General features: G+C 38.4%; 1 protein-coding gene and 1 long non-coding RNA gene across 5 annotated transcripts in view; one reads left to right on the plus strand and one right to left on the minus strand.

Annotated features, from left to right (window-relative positions):
• Positions 1-299: 299 nt before the first annotated feature.
• LOC134664363 (uncharacterized) lies at positions 300-5,466 on the plus strand. The gene is made up of 2 exons (XR_010098242.1): positions 300-904; positions 4,190-5,466. It is a non-coding gene; the product is annotated as an uncharacterized LOC134664363 (long non-coding RNA).
• A 486-nt stretch (positions 5,467-5,952) lies between these two features.
• LOC134664354 (calcium-activated potassium channel slowpoke) overlaps positions 5,953-20,632 on the minus strand; it is a 90,160-nt gene continuing 75,480 nt past the window's right edge. Inside the window, exons 14-28 of one of the 4 annotated variants that reach the window (XM_063520932.1) lie at positions 19,361-19,437; positions 17,954-18,019; positions 17,294-17,344; positions 16,167-16,229; positions 15,454-15,489; positions 15,241-15,370; positions 14,256-14,321; positions 12,946-13,117; positions 12,327-12,551; positions 11,689-11,983; positions 11,287-11,423; positions 10,996-11,132; positions 10,406-10,631; positions 8,411-9,717; positions 5,953-7,860 (exon numbers count right to left, since the gene is read on the minus strand). In XM_063520932.1, coding sequence (XP_063377002.1) covers positions 9,619-9,717; positions 10,406-10,631; positions 10,996-11,132; positions 11,287-11,423; positions 11,689-11,983; positions 12,327-12,551; positions 12,946-13,117; positions 14,256-14,321; positions 15,241-15,370; positions 15,454-15,489; positions 16,167-16,229; positions 17,294-17,344; positions 17,954-18,019; positions 19,361-19,437 — 1,780 coding nt within the window. In that variant the 3' untranslated portion in view covers positions 5,953-7,860; positions 8,411-9,618. Of the gene's footprint in view, positions 7,861-8,410; positions 9,718-10,405; positions 10,632-10,995; positions 11,133-11,286; positions 11,424-11,688; positions 11,984-12,326; positions 12,552-12,945; positions 13,118-14,255; positions 14,322-15,240; positions 15,371-15,453; positions 15,490-16,166; positions 16,230-17,293; positions 17,345-17,953; positions 18,020-18,967; positions 19,004-19,360; positions 19,438-20,632 lie in introns of all 4 variants that reach the window. The other 3 variants (XM_063520929.1, XM_063520930.1, XM_063520931.1) reach the window with 3 other exon arrangements.

Raw genomic sequence — 20,632 nt, forward strand, 5'->3', positions numbered from 1 at the left:
CCATATATTTTTAAAATATAGGTAAGGGACGTGTCGAAAAATTGCAATAATGTACCGATATTAGAAAGATCTTGCATCAGACTAACGATAAGTACATCAAGTGTATGTATTCAATTAGAATTAGCCGATGACAGCTATCGTTCTCTAAGAATATACCTTAAAAGTGATATGTGACAATATGCACTCTCCATCCTAACCCCACTAAGATCTGTCATATTTAGTAAGATAAGGAGATACTCATAGGAAATGAAAATACGCGCGAACTAACAGATATCCAATGATTTACGGACGTAATATTTAAAGTAACGTCAGTGATAGTTTGTGCGCCTGCAACATACTCGTATAATGAACTAATGGTGCAGAACTTGCGAAATAAGATTATATTTAAATTATCGTAAAATTGCGTAATCATATCTGAATCGCGATTTTACTGTGTTCAGAGAGTAGAAAGTTATAATATTATGTGGCAGCATAGACTATCAGATCCAGGACTTATGGTCAAAGTCGAAATTACGATATCTTCTTCTCGTACATTCGATACAGATATTTATTACTAAAGCGTAGATGATTCTGAAACTGGGTATTCAGTGTAAGCACTATTTATAAGTTATACCTGTCTACTCTCTGACATTTCTTATAACAGTCTAAACTGATCGATACGCGTCTTAATAGGCAATCTCAGAATCCCAATAAGTTCGACCAGACTTGATCCAAAGGTTTGTGTTCTGATTGGCAGATCTGGACCAATCACAAACTGTTCACCGTTAGAAATAGAACATTGAAATAGATTAATTTGGATCTATTAAAAACTTCAGGGATTTGCGAAATTCTTTGGGATTTTGTGTTGCCGAACGTAATCGGGTATCTATTTTCGACCTTTTTGCGTGTAACAAAAAGGAATTGGGTAGGTAAAGTTTTTTGAAGATAGGCAAATTATATTTTTTCCCGATAGTATTCATTATAGCGATCACGGAAATGCAGCTCTTTTATTTTTATATCATTTTATTGATTAAATATAATTTTTTAAATGATCGATATGACGTTTGTGAGGTGAAATGGCAGACTCGAGTAATTAATTCCTTTGCGCGCAGTAAATGGGCCGAGATAGAAAAAAAATCGATGTCAACTGTCAGTGTCATTCTTGGAAAATAACTTGCAAATAATTGGAAAATAATGGTCGGACGAAACCACGGACGAAACATTTGTGTTTTCTTGTAATTGGATGTCGGTGTGATTTCTAGAATAAGTATTTTTAACGTCCCTAGCACGATCAACACGGATATTTTGATAATGATAACGATTGCTTTCGACTACTTGGCACTGCTTCTTGGAGAACATTTTCATTAACGCCTTCACCACGACTCTTGGACTGCTACACGAGTCACTTTGGATCTCAGTATCAACACAATAGATGGAGACGATCCCGGAAACGTTCGAATGGAAATAGAATATTACAGAGATGAACTCAAAAGTGCGTCGTACCGTCTTGTAGGAAGTACAGACGTTACTTTCCAAATTCAGCGTATTTGAGCACACTAAAGTCTTTAACAGCGATTCGGTGCCAAACTTTGAAGATATATTGGCCAAAATGGTAACTTATACGTTTGTGAGGACTATATAAACGTGATTGTTGTATTATACATACATGATGATTAAGATTGTAATAGTCTTATAACTAGGTCGTTATTGGCTATTATATATGGGCTCGGCAAGGTGTTCACAATATCTGAACACGCACGCCCTGATAATAGAGGCGTGTTCAGATATTTATGAGCACCCTAGCTGCACCAATATATCTGATGGCGACTGTACTTTAGAAAACTTATAATATAAATCCAAAATAATATAATATAAATCCAGTAAATTCCGTTTCGTTTTATTTTATAAATCCACAAATTATTATCCTTAAGCATTAACATTACAACAGTAAGATATAGGATCACGCTGTGTGGCGTGCCCTTGAAGAGAGTTGAAAGGTTCAAATATGGTCAATATGGATAAGTATGTCTGTAGGGTAAATGTGCTTCACGTTGGGGCCTGTTTACATATTGATTAGTGTTGATTGCGGGTTTAATACATTTGCCACTATACACAAGTAGCAAGTGAATAAACTCGCAAAAATACTACATTTTTGCTTCCATTGAGGTATACATAGTAAGCACTATTCTCAAATTATGTGAGGAAATAAAACAAATTCAATTTAGTAAAGCGTATTTAATAGGGGTGACGCAGAAGTGACGCGAATACAATTAAAAAAACAACGCATATTCTTAGTTTATATTAAATGTAGATGGCTTTTTAGTTTTCACTTGGTCACAGAAATACGCTAAAAACCACTTTCAGAGTAGGTGTTTCTTGCGTTTTGGCTGTCCTTCTTGTGTCCTTCCACAGCATGAGCATGTCGTAAGTCCTGTTGTATTTGTCCCTGGACTTAGCAGGAAGCTAGTTATTCATTATTAAGTTTGCTTCTGCTTTCAAATGAGGCGGTGTGCCGTCTATTCCAGGTCGTTTTCGTCACTTGAACTCATTTTGTTTATTACGAGTATTAAAATAACAAGCGGTAACTTATTGAGTATTGCACAACGAATAAACTTTGCCGCCTTTTATTTGCATATTTTTTTAAATTATATTACCATAGATACTAAGCATACGGTACGCGCATGCGTCAATCCGCGCGCACCGCGCAGCGCCCTTTCGCGGTGCTAAAGCGGTATCCAGACGGGACTGATAAAATCGGTCGATTTGATCAGAAATGAAATTGGCGTCAATCTCCAATTTTAGATTTATGGTGATATTAGAGACATTTAAATTGAAAAAATGCCCCATAACGAAAATACTAGCCTCACAAATTGGTGTTCTTGTGTCCGCACCTCATTTTATCGGTCATTATCGGCGGTTGAATTCGGCGAGCCAAATTGGCGTTTGCGTCCGTATTCGATCGGGCAATTTAATCAGATTGGCGAAAAATTGACTAATCTGGATACGCCTTAAGCAACATCGAGTTCACGATAATTTGACATATAATAATAATAGATTTTTAGCATAAGTTGCATTTCATAAAACTTAACCCAAATCATTTGTACATTTTCAAGTCAAAGATAAAGACATGTTGGTTTTAAAATTTTAATAAGTATAGACCATAACATTGTCATGATCTTGTAACATTGTTAAAATAAGAGAGTCTCCCATTTTCATTTTATTGCATTTTTTATAAAATGTCTTTAGATTCTCGGGATATCTTGGTCCTAATTCGATTGCTCTTTTTTATGGAAATAATTATATCCTTCAGATTCACAGGATGCTCGAGGCTTAGCCGAATAACACTGCAAGGAAGTATGTCATGGCTCAATGGTTCTAATTAGCCATCAGTATAATACCGCCAATGAATGTTTACATCCACCTGAAAATAAGAACAACATTCATAAAATGAGGATAACCACACAAAACTAACAGATGGTTGAAATTGTTAGAAAAAATTAGACCGATTTCTTGTTTACGAACTTAACAGCTCATGGCAATTTAATAATAAAAATCAAAACACAAGTGAAGATAGTTTTATGTACCTATGTATTTCACGGATACGTACTCCTGTACGGCCATTGCTCCTCTAATTCAACGGCATTGTGCTTATCACTGTTATGATAATAATTTTAAATTTGTAGAATCTGCTCGCAATCTCGTATGAACTCGCTTATTTTTCTTGCAAAACTCTGTCCAAGGGTCAGCGCAGGGGCCGTCGTGTAGGGGTGGGGAAGAAAACGTTGTCCAATAATTATGCAGTGCCAAGTTATCGAAAGTAAATTCAATCTTTGTCCAAATACGCGCAATGTCGTGGGGAATCAGAAGTCCGTGGGTCGTGCTGAGGTCGTCGAAAATCTCAATGATAACATTAATAGCAATTCGCAAGGTAACATGAGGCTTGTCCGTTATTTTTCGGGAATGAGAGCTAAGTGACACTGACAGTTGACATCGTTTTTTTTTCTATCTCGTACCATTTACGACGCGCAAAGGAATTATTGGGATCTGCCATTCCACCTCACAAACGTCATATCGATCATTTAAAAAATTATATTTAATCAATAAAATATAATAAAAATAAAAGAGCTGCATTTCCGTGATTGCTGTAATGAATACTATCGGAAAAAAATATAATTTGCCTATCTTCAAAAAACTTTACCTACCCAATTAGTAGTAGGCACTGTAATATATGTAGTGTCCGTCACAGTAGGACCCGGCATGCTCTTAAACTATTCATTCAATACTCTAGGTAAACCAGAATGCTTCTATTTGACACTAATGAACTGCTCGTATAAACATAGATACAGCCTGATACACATATGCATTTGGTATAGAAAATTGTGTCTTTCTGTATCTCGTTACCAGGCGGATAGTTTGCGATACCAAGTGTCGCTTATAACTCATTTCACGTGTACTCGCGTCACTTCACAACATTTACTGGTGGTGGAATGCGTCATAAGCTTTTAATGACGTTAGGTATTTCAATGACGCGTTTCCATAATTTTATTTCCGCTTAATAGCTCAATATAGTTTATTCAGCATCAGTGATGAATAGAAGCATCATCCGTACCATATGGCGCATATACTCGATGATAAATGCCATGTCATAGTTCCATCGCTTTAATTATAATGAAAACACATCGAGACAGTAAATATATACGGGTATATGCGCATATTTTGACAAAACTGAACCACGTGACGTACTTATAACTATCGGGACAGGCAAAGCCCGCGGATTATACATTTCTAAATGGCGTCGCGCTACCTCCCCTGTATATTCTTATGGATGAAGATGACACAAGATATTTAAAGATGAAAATGATAATAAAAGTCATAAGCACTTTGTTTCTAGGATGTGTTCTGCATTGTGCAGTCCAGACAAGCCGAAACCGCCTTTTTATGTGATCAGTCCTTCTAGCACGCTGACGATTATTTCATACTTAAAGCAAAAAGCGCGAGGGGCGTAATGCTTTAGAGACTGTGCACCCTGGCGTTCCAAACCGCGGTTCTTCGGTGGATTAATACAAACTTGTTGAACGCATTCGAGTTTGTATGGAATCATCAAAGGTCTGCCGTTGGGAAGTTCCAAGTTCCAATGCACACATTATTTAGACATCAGAAGTTAGACTACATCGCGCGAGTTAGAAACCACTCTAGACAGCAGAATGCAAAACTCAACAAGTACAAAGTTGTATTGTATGGTAGCGGCGAGGTAGGTAGTAGCGACGCCGGCTATCTTAGACATCACCTAGCAAACGGGAGCCGCTCATGCACACGGGACTACAATGCGCATACGCACGGACACGGCTATATTCTCTCTCGTTAAGGCGATTATACAAATTTAAACACTATGTTAAATTGCACACTGACCCACCTCTATAAACTTTTAATTGCGATAAATATTCGTAATGCTGTATAAAAATATTAAAGGAAAAATCGTCATGTTAATATTAATCTTATTTAACATTCATATTAATCCAAAATAATAGCGTGTATTTTACATTTTTACATTGAGACGTCCGAACACTATTCCTAAATGACATAGACATAAAGCCTAATTTACAACAATCTACACACGATAGTATTGAATATAAACTTTTTAATGTAGTCATAGCCTTCTATTTTAATGCAAAGGAGATGTACTTTGAAAAATTCTTACGTAACATACAAAATTACATTTGACTATATACAACATTCTAGCTAAATCGTTTAAAAATGTTTTGAATGTAGCACGCTGCAGGTACTCTACTCATTACCCTAGTTTGGCGTCTAGGAGGGCTCCTTGCATGCATGGACACTACCGACCGGATACCAAGCTCTGAATACATCTACCATCTGATCATATACGAACTAACAGCCGCCCGAGTGCCTCCCAAGCCAAGACACTGCCCCGACTATATTTAAGTACAGAACAGACGGACGAATTTAGTATAATTTTAATAATATAACGTGCACAACCTTTTCAAGACTTTATCTAAAATCTTCATTCTGTTGTCGATGCGTGCTGTGAACTATTCTCCGGTCGTTCGATCATCTCAATTATTCAAATAATGTAATCACTTCTATGGAATCTCGAATACAACTAGACAATTGGCTCACTGGTGGTTTCCTGCCCACATATGTATAATGTTGGTACACAGGGTACCTAACTTGAAATCTTAGGGTATATCGGAAGCTTGAGTACCCCACGACTGGACCTCTAATTCTTCCTCTAGGGTATATAACTTCCTTTTTGTTTATCGAATATATGGAACACATTTCTGATATTTAATTGTCCAATTTTAACTTGGCGTACCAATGGTGCTTTATAGTTTTTAATCATTTATCTAGGACTTTTGTTTGACGTTCTGTGTCTCACGGATATTTTTTTGTACTTTATTGATGTGTATTTTTCCATGGGATTATGTAGCGGAATTACAAAATATATGGCAGTATGTTTGCATTCAATTCCTTTACGAACTAGGATCAGTTGTACGAGTTGTCGGGATCGTTCACACTTGGATTCTCTCGTCACGTTACACCCACTATCTAATAGCAATAAGGCCGGCTTTGCCTATTCTATTTGAAGAATGAAATGATGTCTATACTGCCACCGACTTACCAGGCAATGGGGCTGTTATTGAAGTATCCAGTCATTTTGTTGAGCGCGAACTTTGACTTCGTATGCCCGCGTAGCGAGCAACAGTCGTTGCATTAATATGGTTTTCTAGATGAAGTGAGCAATGAGGCCGCCTATTGCAGGCAAGTCAGTGGCACTATGCTATGACGTGACGGTGGGCAACTATACACAGGATGTTTGATGAAAATTAATACAATATTTCAACTAACTTACTATCAGGTAATTGAGGTATTTTTAATTATTATTATAATAAGTGCTATTTGCGTGCGGGCGACGCCGTGGCGGACTTAAGGGTTCACATTATCTATCTACATCATAAGGTTCATCAAACATCTTGTCAGTTTGTTCGGCTCGACGTCACCGACAGATCTGAGAAATGACACTAATATTGGCGAGGCGAATGTAACTACACGTATTACCTAGAAAGTTCTAAAAAGGAACTCTAATCAACTGCACCGGTGTTCGAGTCGATTGTATGTCTGCACGTGGAGTCGATTAAAGTTGAGCCTTAGTTATCTAATACAATAAAGGGCATTAAACTATGAAGAGTCCACAATCGTCAAAGCACCCGGAGTTAACACTAAATACATCGCAGGCTTTACAAGCCAGTAACAACGACGATTCGAAAATAATATCACACATTTACAGCAAAATTACACTTTGCACTGACGTCCCCGCGCCGCGCGAGCGACGCGTCGTCGCGAGCGAGTTCTGTGTGTGCAGCGCCGCCATCCACGTCCACCGAACCCCCGCCCAATAGGAAAACAAAATAAAACCAAAAGAAAACGATCATTCAATAGAGATTTATTAAAAAAATAAACAAAATGCGGTGCTAGATGAAGTTGAAAATAATTTGACGACGAGAAACAGATGCAAAGATGGACACGTCTGTGAATTTAGCCGAAGACAACAACAGCGCTGGAGCAGCCAACACTTGTAGTTACCCTCGCTGATAAGTTCCAAGATGTGTATTTAAATCGCGTCTGTCTCAAGCCGTCGAAAAGAATAACTAAACTGCCTTAACTAGTGGACATTTTACATGAAAGTATATTGAAGTTCGATAAAATAAAACGTAAGCTAAGCGATGGAACTGTATGCATACTACTACCACAGGTGCATTTCAAGTTTTGAACAGTTGTGTCTTAAAACTAAGTATATAAATATAAGTATAAATGATGGATTCAATGTGAATCCATATAAAACAATATAAACTAAAACAATAACTTTTCTCAAAAATGGACGGCAAAGTAGACTTTGCCGTTTAAAAAATAGGTCGCGAAGCGCGTAGTTTATGGTCAGTCAAAAATTAAAAAGTTAAAAACATTGCAGTCTCGATTTTGGGACTGCAATGTTGCATACAAATTCCATTATTTGTCGAGTTCCAAACTTTTTAAAAGTTGAAATGGCCATATCAAATGAAGGCACAGGCCCATTAAACAGCCAAACAGATGATTAGTACCGCGACTATTTAGTTGTCTCAAATAGGTTGGCGTATTTTCGGCAGAAAAATACACTTCTATTTTTTTATTAAAAAAATAAAAAGGCGGCAAGGGCTTTTTTCTGTGAAAATATATTCGTAACAACGTTGCTTTTGTAAAATAATTCTATGATATTTATATTTCTTGCACCATTTTTGAGAAAAGCACTATATATGACTCGGCTGGAAGGCTACTTGCTGGCTTCGGATTCAATTAAACGGACTCCCAAGGTCGTCCGTTTAAAACGAATCCTCAGCCTGCAAGTAGCTACTTCCGAGCCTCGACAATAATGTACTATTAACGTAGTGTCGAGTAACTTATATAACACATTTGTGTCATGATGTATGAAGTGTTCTGCTTAAGAGTATTCGATCAGTCGATGATAATATAAATGCTTAAAAGTTATACTTTAGCCCCGAGAAAGCGTCCCGAATGAGTCAAAAGATGCGAGAAAAATAGTAAAAACTACAGAGAAAGAAATAAACCTACACTAATAGAAGAAATAGTAAATAAAGCATGCATTACCTATACTTAATTCGTTCTGAAATTACACGGTAGTGCAATTAAAAGTTTTAAAGGTTCATTTAATATTGAGCATTATATCGCTACAAATAATGGTTATATTTACTTACACAATTATACAGACTTACTTTAATTCAATTGTCAAAACCGTAGATAAAGTCGTATGTCGACCATCACTTTTCAGAATGGACTGTGTAGTGTTTCAAATGAAAAAGTGTCGAAGTGTTGCACTGAATTAAATGTTGAATTATTTTTCAGTAATTTGGTCTTCAACATTAGTGTGGTATCAATCGGTACAATATTTGATGTTACATTACTCATTAGACTCAGCATTAGAAGCGTTTGTTTATGCATTTTATTCATGATTGCCATAAGTTGTTTGATAATAGTCCTATGACTGCCAAAATATTCATTAGCCTTTTTCAGGCGAAATAAGTTACGTGGTTTAAATGATTTACTGGACTCGATGGAATTACAGTGTTATTATTTGAACAGTCACAAAACCTCTTAATGTTTTCTCTGTGTACCAATACAAAGAAAATAGTGTCAAGACAGATAGAAGGCAGTGCTCGCTGTGCAAAAGATACATAGGAACCTGAACATGGCTTTCCCTATACATCTTTAAAAGGTGCATTACAAGAGTATGGTGAAGATTGCTGTGCCGTGTCAGTGAAAGTGTAACATAACTTGTACTTAGCTAGCCAATTCCAAATAATAATTAAAACGCAAGAAGAAACAAAATCGGGTACGAGTTATAATAATTTGAAAAAGGTATCACCACAAAAACTTTGAATTTTGGCTTCGAATGGAAAGAATCGTGAAGATAAAACCAAAGAGTTTGCGCAACCTAGATAAAATAGTATAACTCAAAATTGAATTGTTTGGGGGGCTTGTGGAGTGGCGTCGGGCCCTACCGCCTATGAGCCCGGAGGCTTATATGTAGGAGTAGGGTCCGTCGGTAAGGGCGCTGCACAGCAGCAGTCAGGAGGCGTCGTCTTTGCCGCCGCTGCCCGTGGCCGAGCCCGCGCGCCGCGACGACCGGTACTCCACGCCGGGGTCGAACTGCATGAGGACGAATACCTGCGCAAACGTTTACTTTGTATGATGGAACAGCTATTTGTCATCCGTGAAAATATGGAAATGACTAATGACGACGACGATTTAACTAATATGAGTCCATCCATATTATAGAAAGCAAGCTTAACATTTTTATGAATTTAATTGTGGTACATAAAGGACATACTAAATCAATGAAAATGATAGTCATTCCAAAAAACTTGGCTATTCTTGTGATCTATATGACGAAGATGCCTCTTCAACGTTTATACTGCATACAACCTCATACATTAAGATTAGGCTCGAATTCTCCTCGTTAAGATAGCAATCGTTGTTGCTAGATTAAGGGTCGGTTGCACCAAACTGTTCGTATCGTTAAAGAGTTCGCTAAATTTTTATGTATGGAAAGTTTCATAGTAAAGTCCCGGGGCGCGCCGGCAGACGTTGATCAGTCTGTCAAATGTGGTTGGTGCAACTGGCCCTTACACAAGACTGAATTGCATCTTAGACATCATGTATGATACCATAGGATCACCAGTAGGGTGGATGAAATCGTCTGACGGATTGGTCAACGCATTGTTTGCTGTTTGCGCAACACACCTGATCAGTATTTAGACAACAAAATCAAAGCCATTCAACGGATTCGTGATAGTGAATCGCTTGCTGCTCGCGTCACATAACAAAGTGATACAATCCAATAAAAATGCCATACCTGATCAGTGGGCAGCAAGATGAAGTCATCCGGCGGATTGGTAATGACGTATCTCTTGCTGCTCGCATCGCACGAGGACGAAGTATCCCGAAACCGGTAGAGGCCGATACAGAGCATGCCGTAGGCGCGCAGCGCCGCCACGAACAGGTCGCCGTACTTGCCGGCCTCCCCGAACTGGGCCAGCGGCCCGTCGTACAGGGAGATCTGACCTACTCTACACCGGTCCCTGAAATATAGCAGTTACTAGTTTCAATGTATAAGCTATGTCTCGAAATTTTGGCCTTATTCAGTATTCCGCTAAAGATGTGTATGATTGTGTATGATGCTCAAACGGTAAGCGATGTCAAAAATAACTGATTTCGAACCGCTTTAATCAGAAAGCGAGACCTAAGGATATCTTTAAGATTTCTTCATTCTGTTTATTGAAACTAGAATAGGTAGTCATTTATTGGTAGCCCAATGCTCTCTTCACTAAAGTTCTCCAAATTGATAGTGTTTTAATAGCGCAACAAAAAAAGAATTTACGCGATACAAAATGACAGAGTGCTGTGGAGTTTCCCGAGGAAGATTGCCGATTGGAAACAACTTACCGGTTCGCTAAACTTTCTGGCGTGGAGTACCCTCCTCGGAGACCAGCTCCTTCCGCGAGGATCAGCTCCAACTCGGGCGTGGCACCGCCCGTGATCAGCGACCGGATCAGGGTTAAGGCATTCTGGTTGAAATACGTCTGGAACAATGGAATAAATGATATTATAATTTCCGAATGGCGAATGGTTGCGTGACGATGATAATCCTGACACGGATGTCAGGATTGTCATCGTCACGGTCCAAGAACTGCACTTTGGATTGAATGCAGCCTTGTATAACATTGGGGAACTCACAGTGGACATGAGGGAGTCGAGCACGCTGACGGCGAAGGCGGTGCCGCAGGCGAACGGTTGCGTGAGGTACAGCTCCGTGTCAGGATCGTCGTCGTCGTCCTGGTCCAAGAACTGCACGTTGCTGTCATTCACCAGCTCTGCATGACATTGAAAATAATTAGAAATGTCACAGAACGAAAAACAGATATTTTCTTTTAGAACTGAGAGGATCATAAGTATCATAACGTATTCTCATATCGGATTGATGATTGTTGAACCGACAATGATTGGAGAAGATAATAACTATTATCTGTTGACTTTAAGTAAGTAGCCAACTGGATCACGAGCTCATTTAAGACGCAACCGGGACGACGCCAAGATAAAGAGCCGGATGAACTTTCAGTGTTGGAATTTTCCACTCACCAGTAATCATAGGCACATTGGCACCGTACACCGAGCCTCTGCGCTGCAGCAGCACGGGCGCGGGCGGCGCGCCGGGCGGGGGCTGCGCCGCCGCGCTCCCGTTCGTCGCGCCCCCACTCAACACGCCTATCGTGTCATCGAAGGTCATCGCCTTGATGTTCAACGAAGCCAGGATAGCTTCCTTGTCGGCCAGCGTCGGGTCGTCGTTGGACGGCACCTTTGCGGACAGTATGCAGCACATGTCGCAAAGGTTAACGTTCACTGCACGCAAGTCGGCTCGGCTTAGCGGTGAACCCTGTCGAGCATAGTTTAGCTTAAGTGTAATGTCATGAAAGGTGATGGCAAAATCGAATCGAATTTTTGGGAAAAAGAAACGTTAAAATAATTTGAACAAGCTTCTGGCTGACTGATTGACTTAGATTCTTCAGCATAAAGGACTTGTAATATTAAACTGGGCTGTGTGTGTGGGCTAAGCTGAGAGAAGGCAATCATAAAAAATACATATCTACCTATAAATACCGAAATATAGTCAACAAATCTGCAAATGGACTCAACAGAGGATTCACGACTCTTTAGTAAGGATGATTTCGCAAGGAGAGTCGCCTATGGAAATGAGAGGAAGAATAAAAAAAACTTACATTCAAAACAGAAATCTTTGGCAGATTCTGCAACATCTTCCATTCCCTTCTGATGTAGTCTACGCTCCCAACAATCACCACGTGCTTCAACTCGTGGTAGTGGAAGTTGGATGCCCGCAGCGGCATCACGAGGTTCCGCAGCCCTATGAGCGGCGAGTCGGGGTCCGCGAACAGGCAGACCACCACGTGGCCGTTTAGGACGGTCATCGCCGCTTGGTTTCTGTCCTGTTGCATCAAATTCATAAATTAGTTCATAGAAAGAACACATAATTGTAGTTGGAGACGTATTTATTCCATTATATATTAATAACGTTTTTCATTCGGGATCTTTTTAGATCTCAGCACTTGGTAAAATTCTAGCAAACGTTCTTGTGAATAGGCGTGGGAACAGTTGAAGAGTACACAAAAGCAAATTCAACTTTTTATAACTGCTGTCATCTAGCAAAGATTGAGGGTGTGCTAAATGAGCGTGGCAGGACTACTGGCAAAGGACAGACTATTGTGGCGAACATTCTGAGAGGGCTAAATTAGAATCTATCGTATATAAGTATATCGATTTAATGATGGTAAACAATAATTGTTTAAGCAAATCGACGGACGCACACAGAAAATTACGTACTAATATACAATCCTCCAGATTCTTGGCGGGGCTCCAATGGAACATGCCAGTGGAGTCGTATTTCATTTCAGTCTTTTCGAAGTCGAAGTCTTTCGACTGGTCGTCGGCCAGGCCTGCTGGCAGACTCACGCCGTTACTGTTCTGGTTGCCGCCGCTGCTCCTACTCGTCGGCCTGAAAGGATACAAAATACTTTTAAATTTCGAACGTCAACGTTTCATAAATAACGGGCGTTAGGCTATGTAGTGTAAGTGTTGCCGTTGTGCAGAAAGTTTAAAAAAACGGCGGCAATCAGTGCGTTGGTGTTTTATGTTATATTTATAATGTATTTAGGTAAATTATGTTATTTTGGATAAAAATTGGTTGAGTAAGAAGCTACAAGCTCAAATTAGTGTCGCCATATTTGTAATTACAGGAAATGACACTTAAGTAATGTTTAACAAAAAAAATTGTATAAAAGTAGGTAATGTTAAAATTTAAGAAAATTACTAGAAGCTGATGTTGTTTTTACGCTAATTTATTATTACACAGTTTAAAAAAGTGTAAGGAAATTTTAATTATTTCACCGGCGTACAAGATTTAAAGTTTTTCTTTGTATTATTCTTAAATTAAAAACTGATAACAAAAGGCGAGTATTTATGAAAACTAATCTTATACGTCAGTAATTGATAATTACTGAAATAACAAATATTTAAAGTAAGCAACTCTAATAAATACACTAAATACGCATACATTTCGTGGATCGATTTTTTTATACAACCGATAAGACATGCTAGGTCGTCTCAAGACTAATAGTGCCGTGCTGTTTACAGGTGCTATAATATACGAAAAATATAGGAAATAATGTGAATCGTCACTAGAAAATTTTCGTACAGAACACATATTTATATAGCCGAGAAAGCTTATACTGTTACAGTCTGTAAATACATAAATTATTATATTTATGAGCTTTATGAACCAATTCTTATTACGAATATTTCTAGTTGCAATTCACAAAATAGCTTCGTTGAGTGCAGTGGTCCTGTATTAAGAATATTATTTAAAAAATACTATAACAATATTTGAATTTGATAATATTAAGATGTACCAGACATGAGAAAATTGTTGGTTTTGACGCTTTTCCGATTATTGTCCATGCATTTAAAATTAAGTATTATTTTCCAAATAACTTATGTTCACAAATACATACGAGTTCTACCTACATAAACTAAAGTAACCATAAGCAAGCATCTATATAAGTCTCAACAACGGTATCATACAATAGTAAAGTCAAACTACTGAAAAATTCTAGCTGATATATAAGTTGAGTTACATGAGCTTTTTCACTTCGTAGGCTAGGTGGTACGCTTGGTAATTCGTGTCCTGTTCCGGAGGGTTCCTGTAACACCCAAACAGCTCCGTAGCTTCATGTCTTGACAATCAGTGCGGGTTGGGGAGAATGGGGAGATACCGTGAAAATCAGTTCATATGTATGTACAAGCAGTCTTAGAACACAGATCGACAGTATTCAATTATCTTCAGCTAATTGCTCATTTGACACTTCAAATTCCATTGTGGCTTTTCCTTATCCGTATTTCTTTCTTATTCATTTCATAGTCGAGAGACGAGGTATATTTTATATGGAAAAAATTGACTTCAAGTCAGCGAGAGTATAAATTGAGCAGGTATAATCATATAAAAGGTAATGATGCTCATTGCTAGAAAAATATCTTAAGGATCGACTAAGAAATAGTTCCTTGCTGGTCACCACGCGATGAAAGATCAAAATGTTTGGATGAGATCAGAAATCGTGGGCCACTTTTAGCAAAAGACATGAAAACTTTAAATTGTATAAAAACTGATTTTCACTGTATTTATATAATATATAGACATTTATATATTGTGTACGCAGTGCACACAGTGCCAAACATAAATCTCGTGTCAAAGAAATAGGGTCGAAGGCATTGCTAAGTTTCGGGATCTAATCAAGCTGTTTAGTTCAAAAGTAAGAAAGAAAATGCGATAAACACAAGTTTTTTTTTTTATGTGATTATTAATAATCTTCTTTATGTGTTAAGTTTATAATGTTATGCAGTCATTGTTTTACATTTAAGGCATATATACGCAACATCTTTTTAACGAAAATATCTTTTAAATGTGAAGCAATGGATATGGGGCAGCCCTAGGTTCATTCACACATGGCCACAACCAATCGAAAGCGCGTTGAATACACACACATTCAAAGCACAGTCAATCATGGTTCAGGGCTGCCACAGACTACAATTCAAGTTAATGTTTTTAATGGTTTTATAACTTACGTGTCAGGTGGAGCTCTGTTTACGTTTGGCTTGACCTTGTTGACCTGCCTCGTCGTCGTTGTGTTCATCAGCTGGTTCGCGTTTGGAGACAGGAGAGCATTCGGCGCACTTCTATGGTTTCTGTTTATTACTGGAAACAAACGTCATATAGGTTAAATCTATTGATCTTTAAACTATTAGAGGAATTACAAATATTCGATAATTAGTACTTACAACTAATGTCTTCACCTCGTTCTCTCGCGATTTCACCTGGAATATTGTAATTAAATTATTATAAAAAAAAATATGGCGTGCCTTAAAAATAGGTGTCTAGTGCGGTGCTTTACTTTACTTTGGTTTAAACAAGTTGTTGTTCAAAATTAACAGTACTTAGTAAAATATTTGATATTTACATTAATTCCATTCAATAGGGTTCAAGGCAATTTAAGAACTTATTTAATGTCTACAACAAAAGCGTATTGACAAAGCATTCAAGGGTACAATATGTATTAAACGGACGGATGCAATGGGTCGCAATGCCTGGCGGGAGTACAAACCAATGAAACATCCGCTTTAGAGTTAACCAAGAAGCGCAGGTCGATGGGGTTTGCAATTTTAAATCTCTTAACGTGATGCAAAAACAAAAACGTAACGTTTTTCGTGTAGAAAAAAATCACAACTAAAAATGTGGATCATGTAACTGTCCTTTAGAAGGTACGCATCTTCTTGTCTACTGTTTCAGCTGGGATCATGCTTGATGAAAGCCTCATCCGCGAATCGTTATCGAAATTCCTTTAGTGCTCGCTATGAAAATGCGTGATAAAGCAACTAAGTGCGGGGCACCTTTCGGTCACCGGTGGAAGCACATTGCTGGTCGTTCAATGGAAGTGGGCCGATGAGAAAAACAAATTAAAATAAAACACTCAGTCTTTCATCCTGAGATGTACCTCGATGATGCACCTTCTTGGGCAACTCTGGCGGCGTGAAGGTGGGGGGAGGATGGTGGTCATCTGCAAAACATCAGCACAAATTCGCATTCCAATACACCAATCAGTCAACGACATCACCTACTGGCTCGTCGCGATTATAGACAGCGAGCGACAAACACTCGTCGTACAGAGTCCGTCTTAAAAGTAACCAATTCAGTTTCACTTTATAAGCGTTTGTGCAAAATTTAAGCTGACGACTTGAATAAATATATGCAACATCCAGTTCAAATATGAAACCGAATCGAGTTACACAAAATATTATTAAACAATCTGTTAATGATATATTATAGTATTATGAAAACAATAACACAACACAACACGTCAATAACTACAACGTCCACATGCAGCATGCTTCCAAGCTAACACACAATAAATAAAATCTATTAGACAAGCTCTAAACTATATAAGTATCTCATAAAACGCATTAATACTTGATGAATATATAATCCTAATTATAAATGAGTTTAAAGCTAATGTAAGAGGAAATGATAAAATGGCTAAGGGACGTAAATTATCAGGAGATGGCACCGAGCGTACTAACGTTGTAATTACTTAAAAGGCTAAAGCAATTAACGATTCTCAACGTCTCAACGATAAAGGCAAAGATAATTACTCTGGAGATGATATACCAGTCTGGCAGACCTGCCACCGTTGACCCCCGGTCCTGGAGCTATCGAGGCAGGGCCATCTAACTAAATTAAACATTCCCTATGCAGGGTCTTTACATTAATCTTTAATTTTGAAAGCAGATTACACTTTACAACATCAATATCAGAGGGGCTATTTCGATGCAATAATCAGGGTTTTAAATACTCCTAGGAAATTTAGAGATTGATATAATTATAATAACAACAACACCAAAATAAACAAATGACATCACAAATGTCTTCTCATGTTTTAGTTCCGCTAATAGAGAGGCAAACATCTAACTGCTGAATAATGCACATAGAGTAACGAATCAGACAAGACAATGATACAGGACACGAGATTGCTATATAGAACCGCCGCCGCGACAGGCCCGCGCGTCGCGATAGAACATCACATTGACATGTACACTGAATGTTAAACACATTTGGGTTACGTACTTGCCCGGCCAACCATCTGGACGGCTCGTACGCCCTTCCTGAACGTAGCCACTGAACCGAGAAACAACACGTTTAAGCGATCATGTATTAATAGGTACTAATCATTGATTTTCGTGGGCATTACACAATGATTGCAAATCATAGGCACTTATGCAGACAGAAATGCAAAGCTGAGGAGTCTTCTTCTTGTAGAGTTTAAGAATGAAAAGGAATTAGATGAGAGTTGCCTCTGTTACAGTTTGATTACCGACACCAGAACTATCTGCCTTGTTTCTAAGATTACTTTAATGGAAGAAGAGCATTTAAATACTGGCAGATCGTTAGACTTTGCAGGTAATCAAAATGAAGTCAATATATATAATATAGCACCTTAGCCTATAGCCTACAACTCGACCGTCACCGTGAGCTGTGTTTAGAAGTAGGAAGTTCGTCCGGACCAAGCCCTAGTACTGTAAGCGAGTTCATAGTTAATACATTGTGACAATAGCTTTGCTGCACTAGTCTAGAGCGCTGCGTGTGTCGTTTAATCGTGAGATTAGCGTTTTACTGTTCTCCGGGTAGGTAAATTATGTCGATCATGAGCATGGTTAGTTGATGCAAACAAACTAAACGTGTTGTGAGGTACGGTAATAGGTAATAGCTTTTGTTTCAGCTCCGTACCGTCTAAACCCCGATATGAATTAATCTGTTTCACCATCCCAGTCTGCATCATCATCATTCCAACATCTGTAAAAATGCAAAAACTGACACATACGAAGGTACGCTCCTGTCTCTTCTGTTGTAGGATCAATCGGTTAAGCATTTGGTAGGAGCGTGTTCACTTTGCATAGTTTTAGGTTATATCAACTTATCTGCGCATTGCAGCATGAATTCGATCCTACCAAAATGTCTGATGAGGTAATGAGATAGCGACGTCGTTAGGTTTCCGTTGACCTGGCGTTAGTCACTGTCATTAGCACAGACAAGCCGGAACTGCTCTGGAAAGTCTTTTGTTTTTTTATTTAGCTCAATCTCGATGAGATAATTTATTTTAGCACTTATGATTCTCTTCACACTCTGACTTTTCTGAGACATGCTTTCGTGGATTAACAGACACAATAAACTAAGTGTTTTGGGACAAATGACGGTGCAAGTTTGCCGCATGTGATATAAACTCTACATATATTTAATGTTCCTATTTACATGCAATATACTTTTTGCTCTGGGCTTTGAAGTGCATCATATCAATTCTTTTAATTTAAAATTTGCACCGAACTGTTCAGTTTCATCCTTTGAGAAATTTGTAATTTAGATCACTGCTAAGTTGGTCCAGCCAGTCCCTGCTCCGAATTATTTGACAATCAATTGGCAGTAGTCGGTTGTATTGTATGATGCACTAAATCCTCTCAATATTGATACAAATCAGTACATAGCGAGATTCTCAAAAGGCATAGAAAAATGGTAAAGTGTCAGAGTGCTTGATCCTATCGTGGCATTATCCATTCTCGAGCGGCGGACAAACACAATGATCGCTAAATATAGGGTGGTGAACGAGCACGGGTCAAGAGATGCTTTGCAGCCGATCCAGTCTGTGAGGTACAGGACGCAACACCACTAAAGCAACTCAAAAATTATATAGACACGAAAAATAATCGGAAAACGTCAATTTGTGAGGTTAGGTGTGGTGCAAGTTACCTAGGTCGGCTCCAACCTTCCGCTGGTGGGCGGTCACTAAAAGTTTAGCCGGACAAGATTCCATTAATCTCACAGAAACAAAGGTAAACAGTGTGAGGTCGATAGCAAGTCTGCTGTGTCAACGTGTCCGTGGTACAGTGTTAGACAATGTGACAATCATCGGAAGAGTCAACAGAGGTGTTCTTTCGTGATCAATTCTACAAGACACAGTCCGTGAACATTTATTGTTTCCCAGAAAGAATGTCACAGAATTATTGTTAGCTATGAATTTTATTTTATTAGTCATTGTCATTGCGTATTATGTCTGAACCTACACTTTTCACAGTAGACTAAGCTATTTATACTCGTTACAAGAAATTTCAATTTGTTTAAGTGTAAAGAAAATGATCTTACAGTTTTTGCATTTGCATTTCTTGATGAGAGTTTCATCTTTGATGTCATCGTGGCAAGCCTTACAGTAAAACCAAGCCCTGAAAAGAAAAAAACAATTACTGAATTTATTAATTGCACTAAGTTTTATCTTTTATCATAGTTTGTTTCTTATTCTCTACCAATTTTCTACAATGTCGTAGGATGTTTTACGCTTTTTGTTTTATGACACTTAGCTTTCATTTAAATTCAAAGGTACCTACCTAATTTTGCACACTACAGTGTTTAAATATCTAAAAACCTAAACTGACTAATCAGTCAGTTTAGGTTTTTAGACAGAGTTTCGCGGTCTTATCAGTCGATAAGACCGCGAAACTCTGCCAGTTTCCATAACTAATTGTCCTGGCAACTATGAAGCGAGTTTAACAAAGAAGGTTCTCTCCGAGACAAATTATGATGAATTACCTTTTAACCTGCGTTCAAATCCTGGCTTGTACCAATGAGTTTTTCGGAACTTTTGTACATAAGATGGAATATCATTTCATATTTACCACTAGCTTTTCAGTGAATGAAAACATCGTGAGAAAAACTGCATTCATCTGTAATACTCAAAGGTGTATGTGAAGTCCTCAACCCGCATTGGGCCAGCGTGGGGACTATAGCCCTAACGCAAAATGCTTGAGAGGAGGCCTGTGGGCCCTGTGGCACACCAAATGCTTGAGAGGAGGCCTGTGGCCAGCAGTGCAGTGGGACGTATATAGGCTATTTTTAAACGGTTTTATTTAGCTTGACCCCGTATCTTCTTTGTATATACATACATATATGTGCTTCAAATTTTGCAATCAAATTTTCGGCCACTTCTACTTAACCGATTTCGATGAAATTTGGCATCCGTATCAGGTCCCCGTGACAATGACTTTTTATAATATTTTCAATCTTGGATCTTCAAATCCTGATGCTGCAGAGATACTGCTTACCTTAACCGAGAACATTACAGACTTGCTAGTTTAACTATATTATTGTTGCTATGAAACAAATCCTTAGTGACTTATTACTGACTTCCAACTCTTCAGTTCTGATGCTGCACGGTTACTGCCTGCCTTAACCACCAGGATTGATACAGTTCTGATACTAGAATAGGATTTTAAGTATTAGGCAGGGGCACTTGCATTTAATAATGGCCTCCAACTCCTCGATCGTGATGATGCAAGGTTACTGCCTGCTATAACCGACAGGTTGGAGAATGTGTCAATTTTAAAGTAGTGCTCTATGTTTTAGGAAGAGGCATTTACGTTT

This window comes from Cydia fagiglandana, chromosome 5 (genome assembly GCF_963556715.1).
Source record: "Cydia fagiglandana chromosome 5, ilCydFagi1.1, whole genome shotgun sequence".
Classification (NCBI taxonomy): Eukaryota; Metazoa; Arthropoda; class Insecta; order Lepidoptera; family Tortricidae; genus Cydia; species Cydia fagiglandana.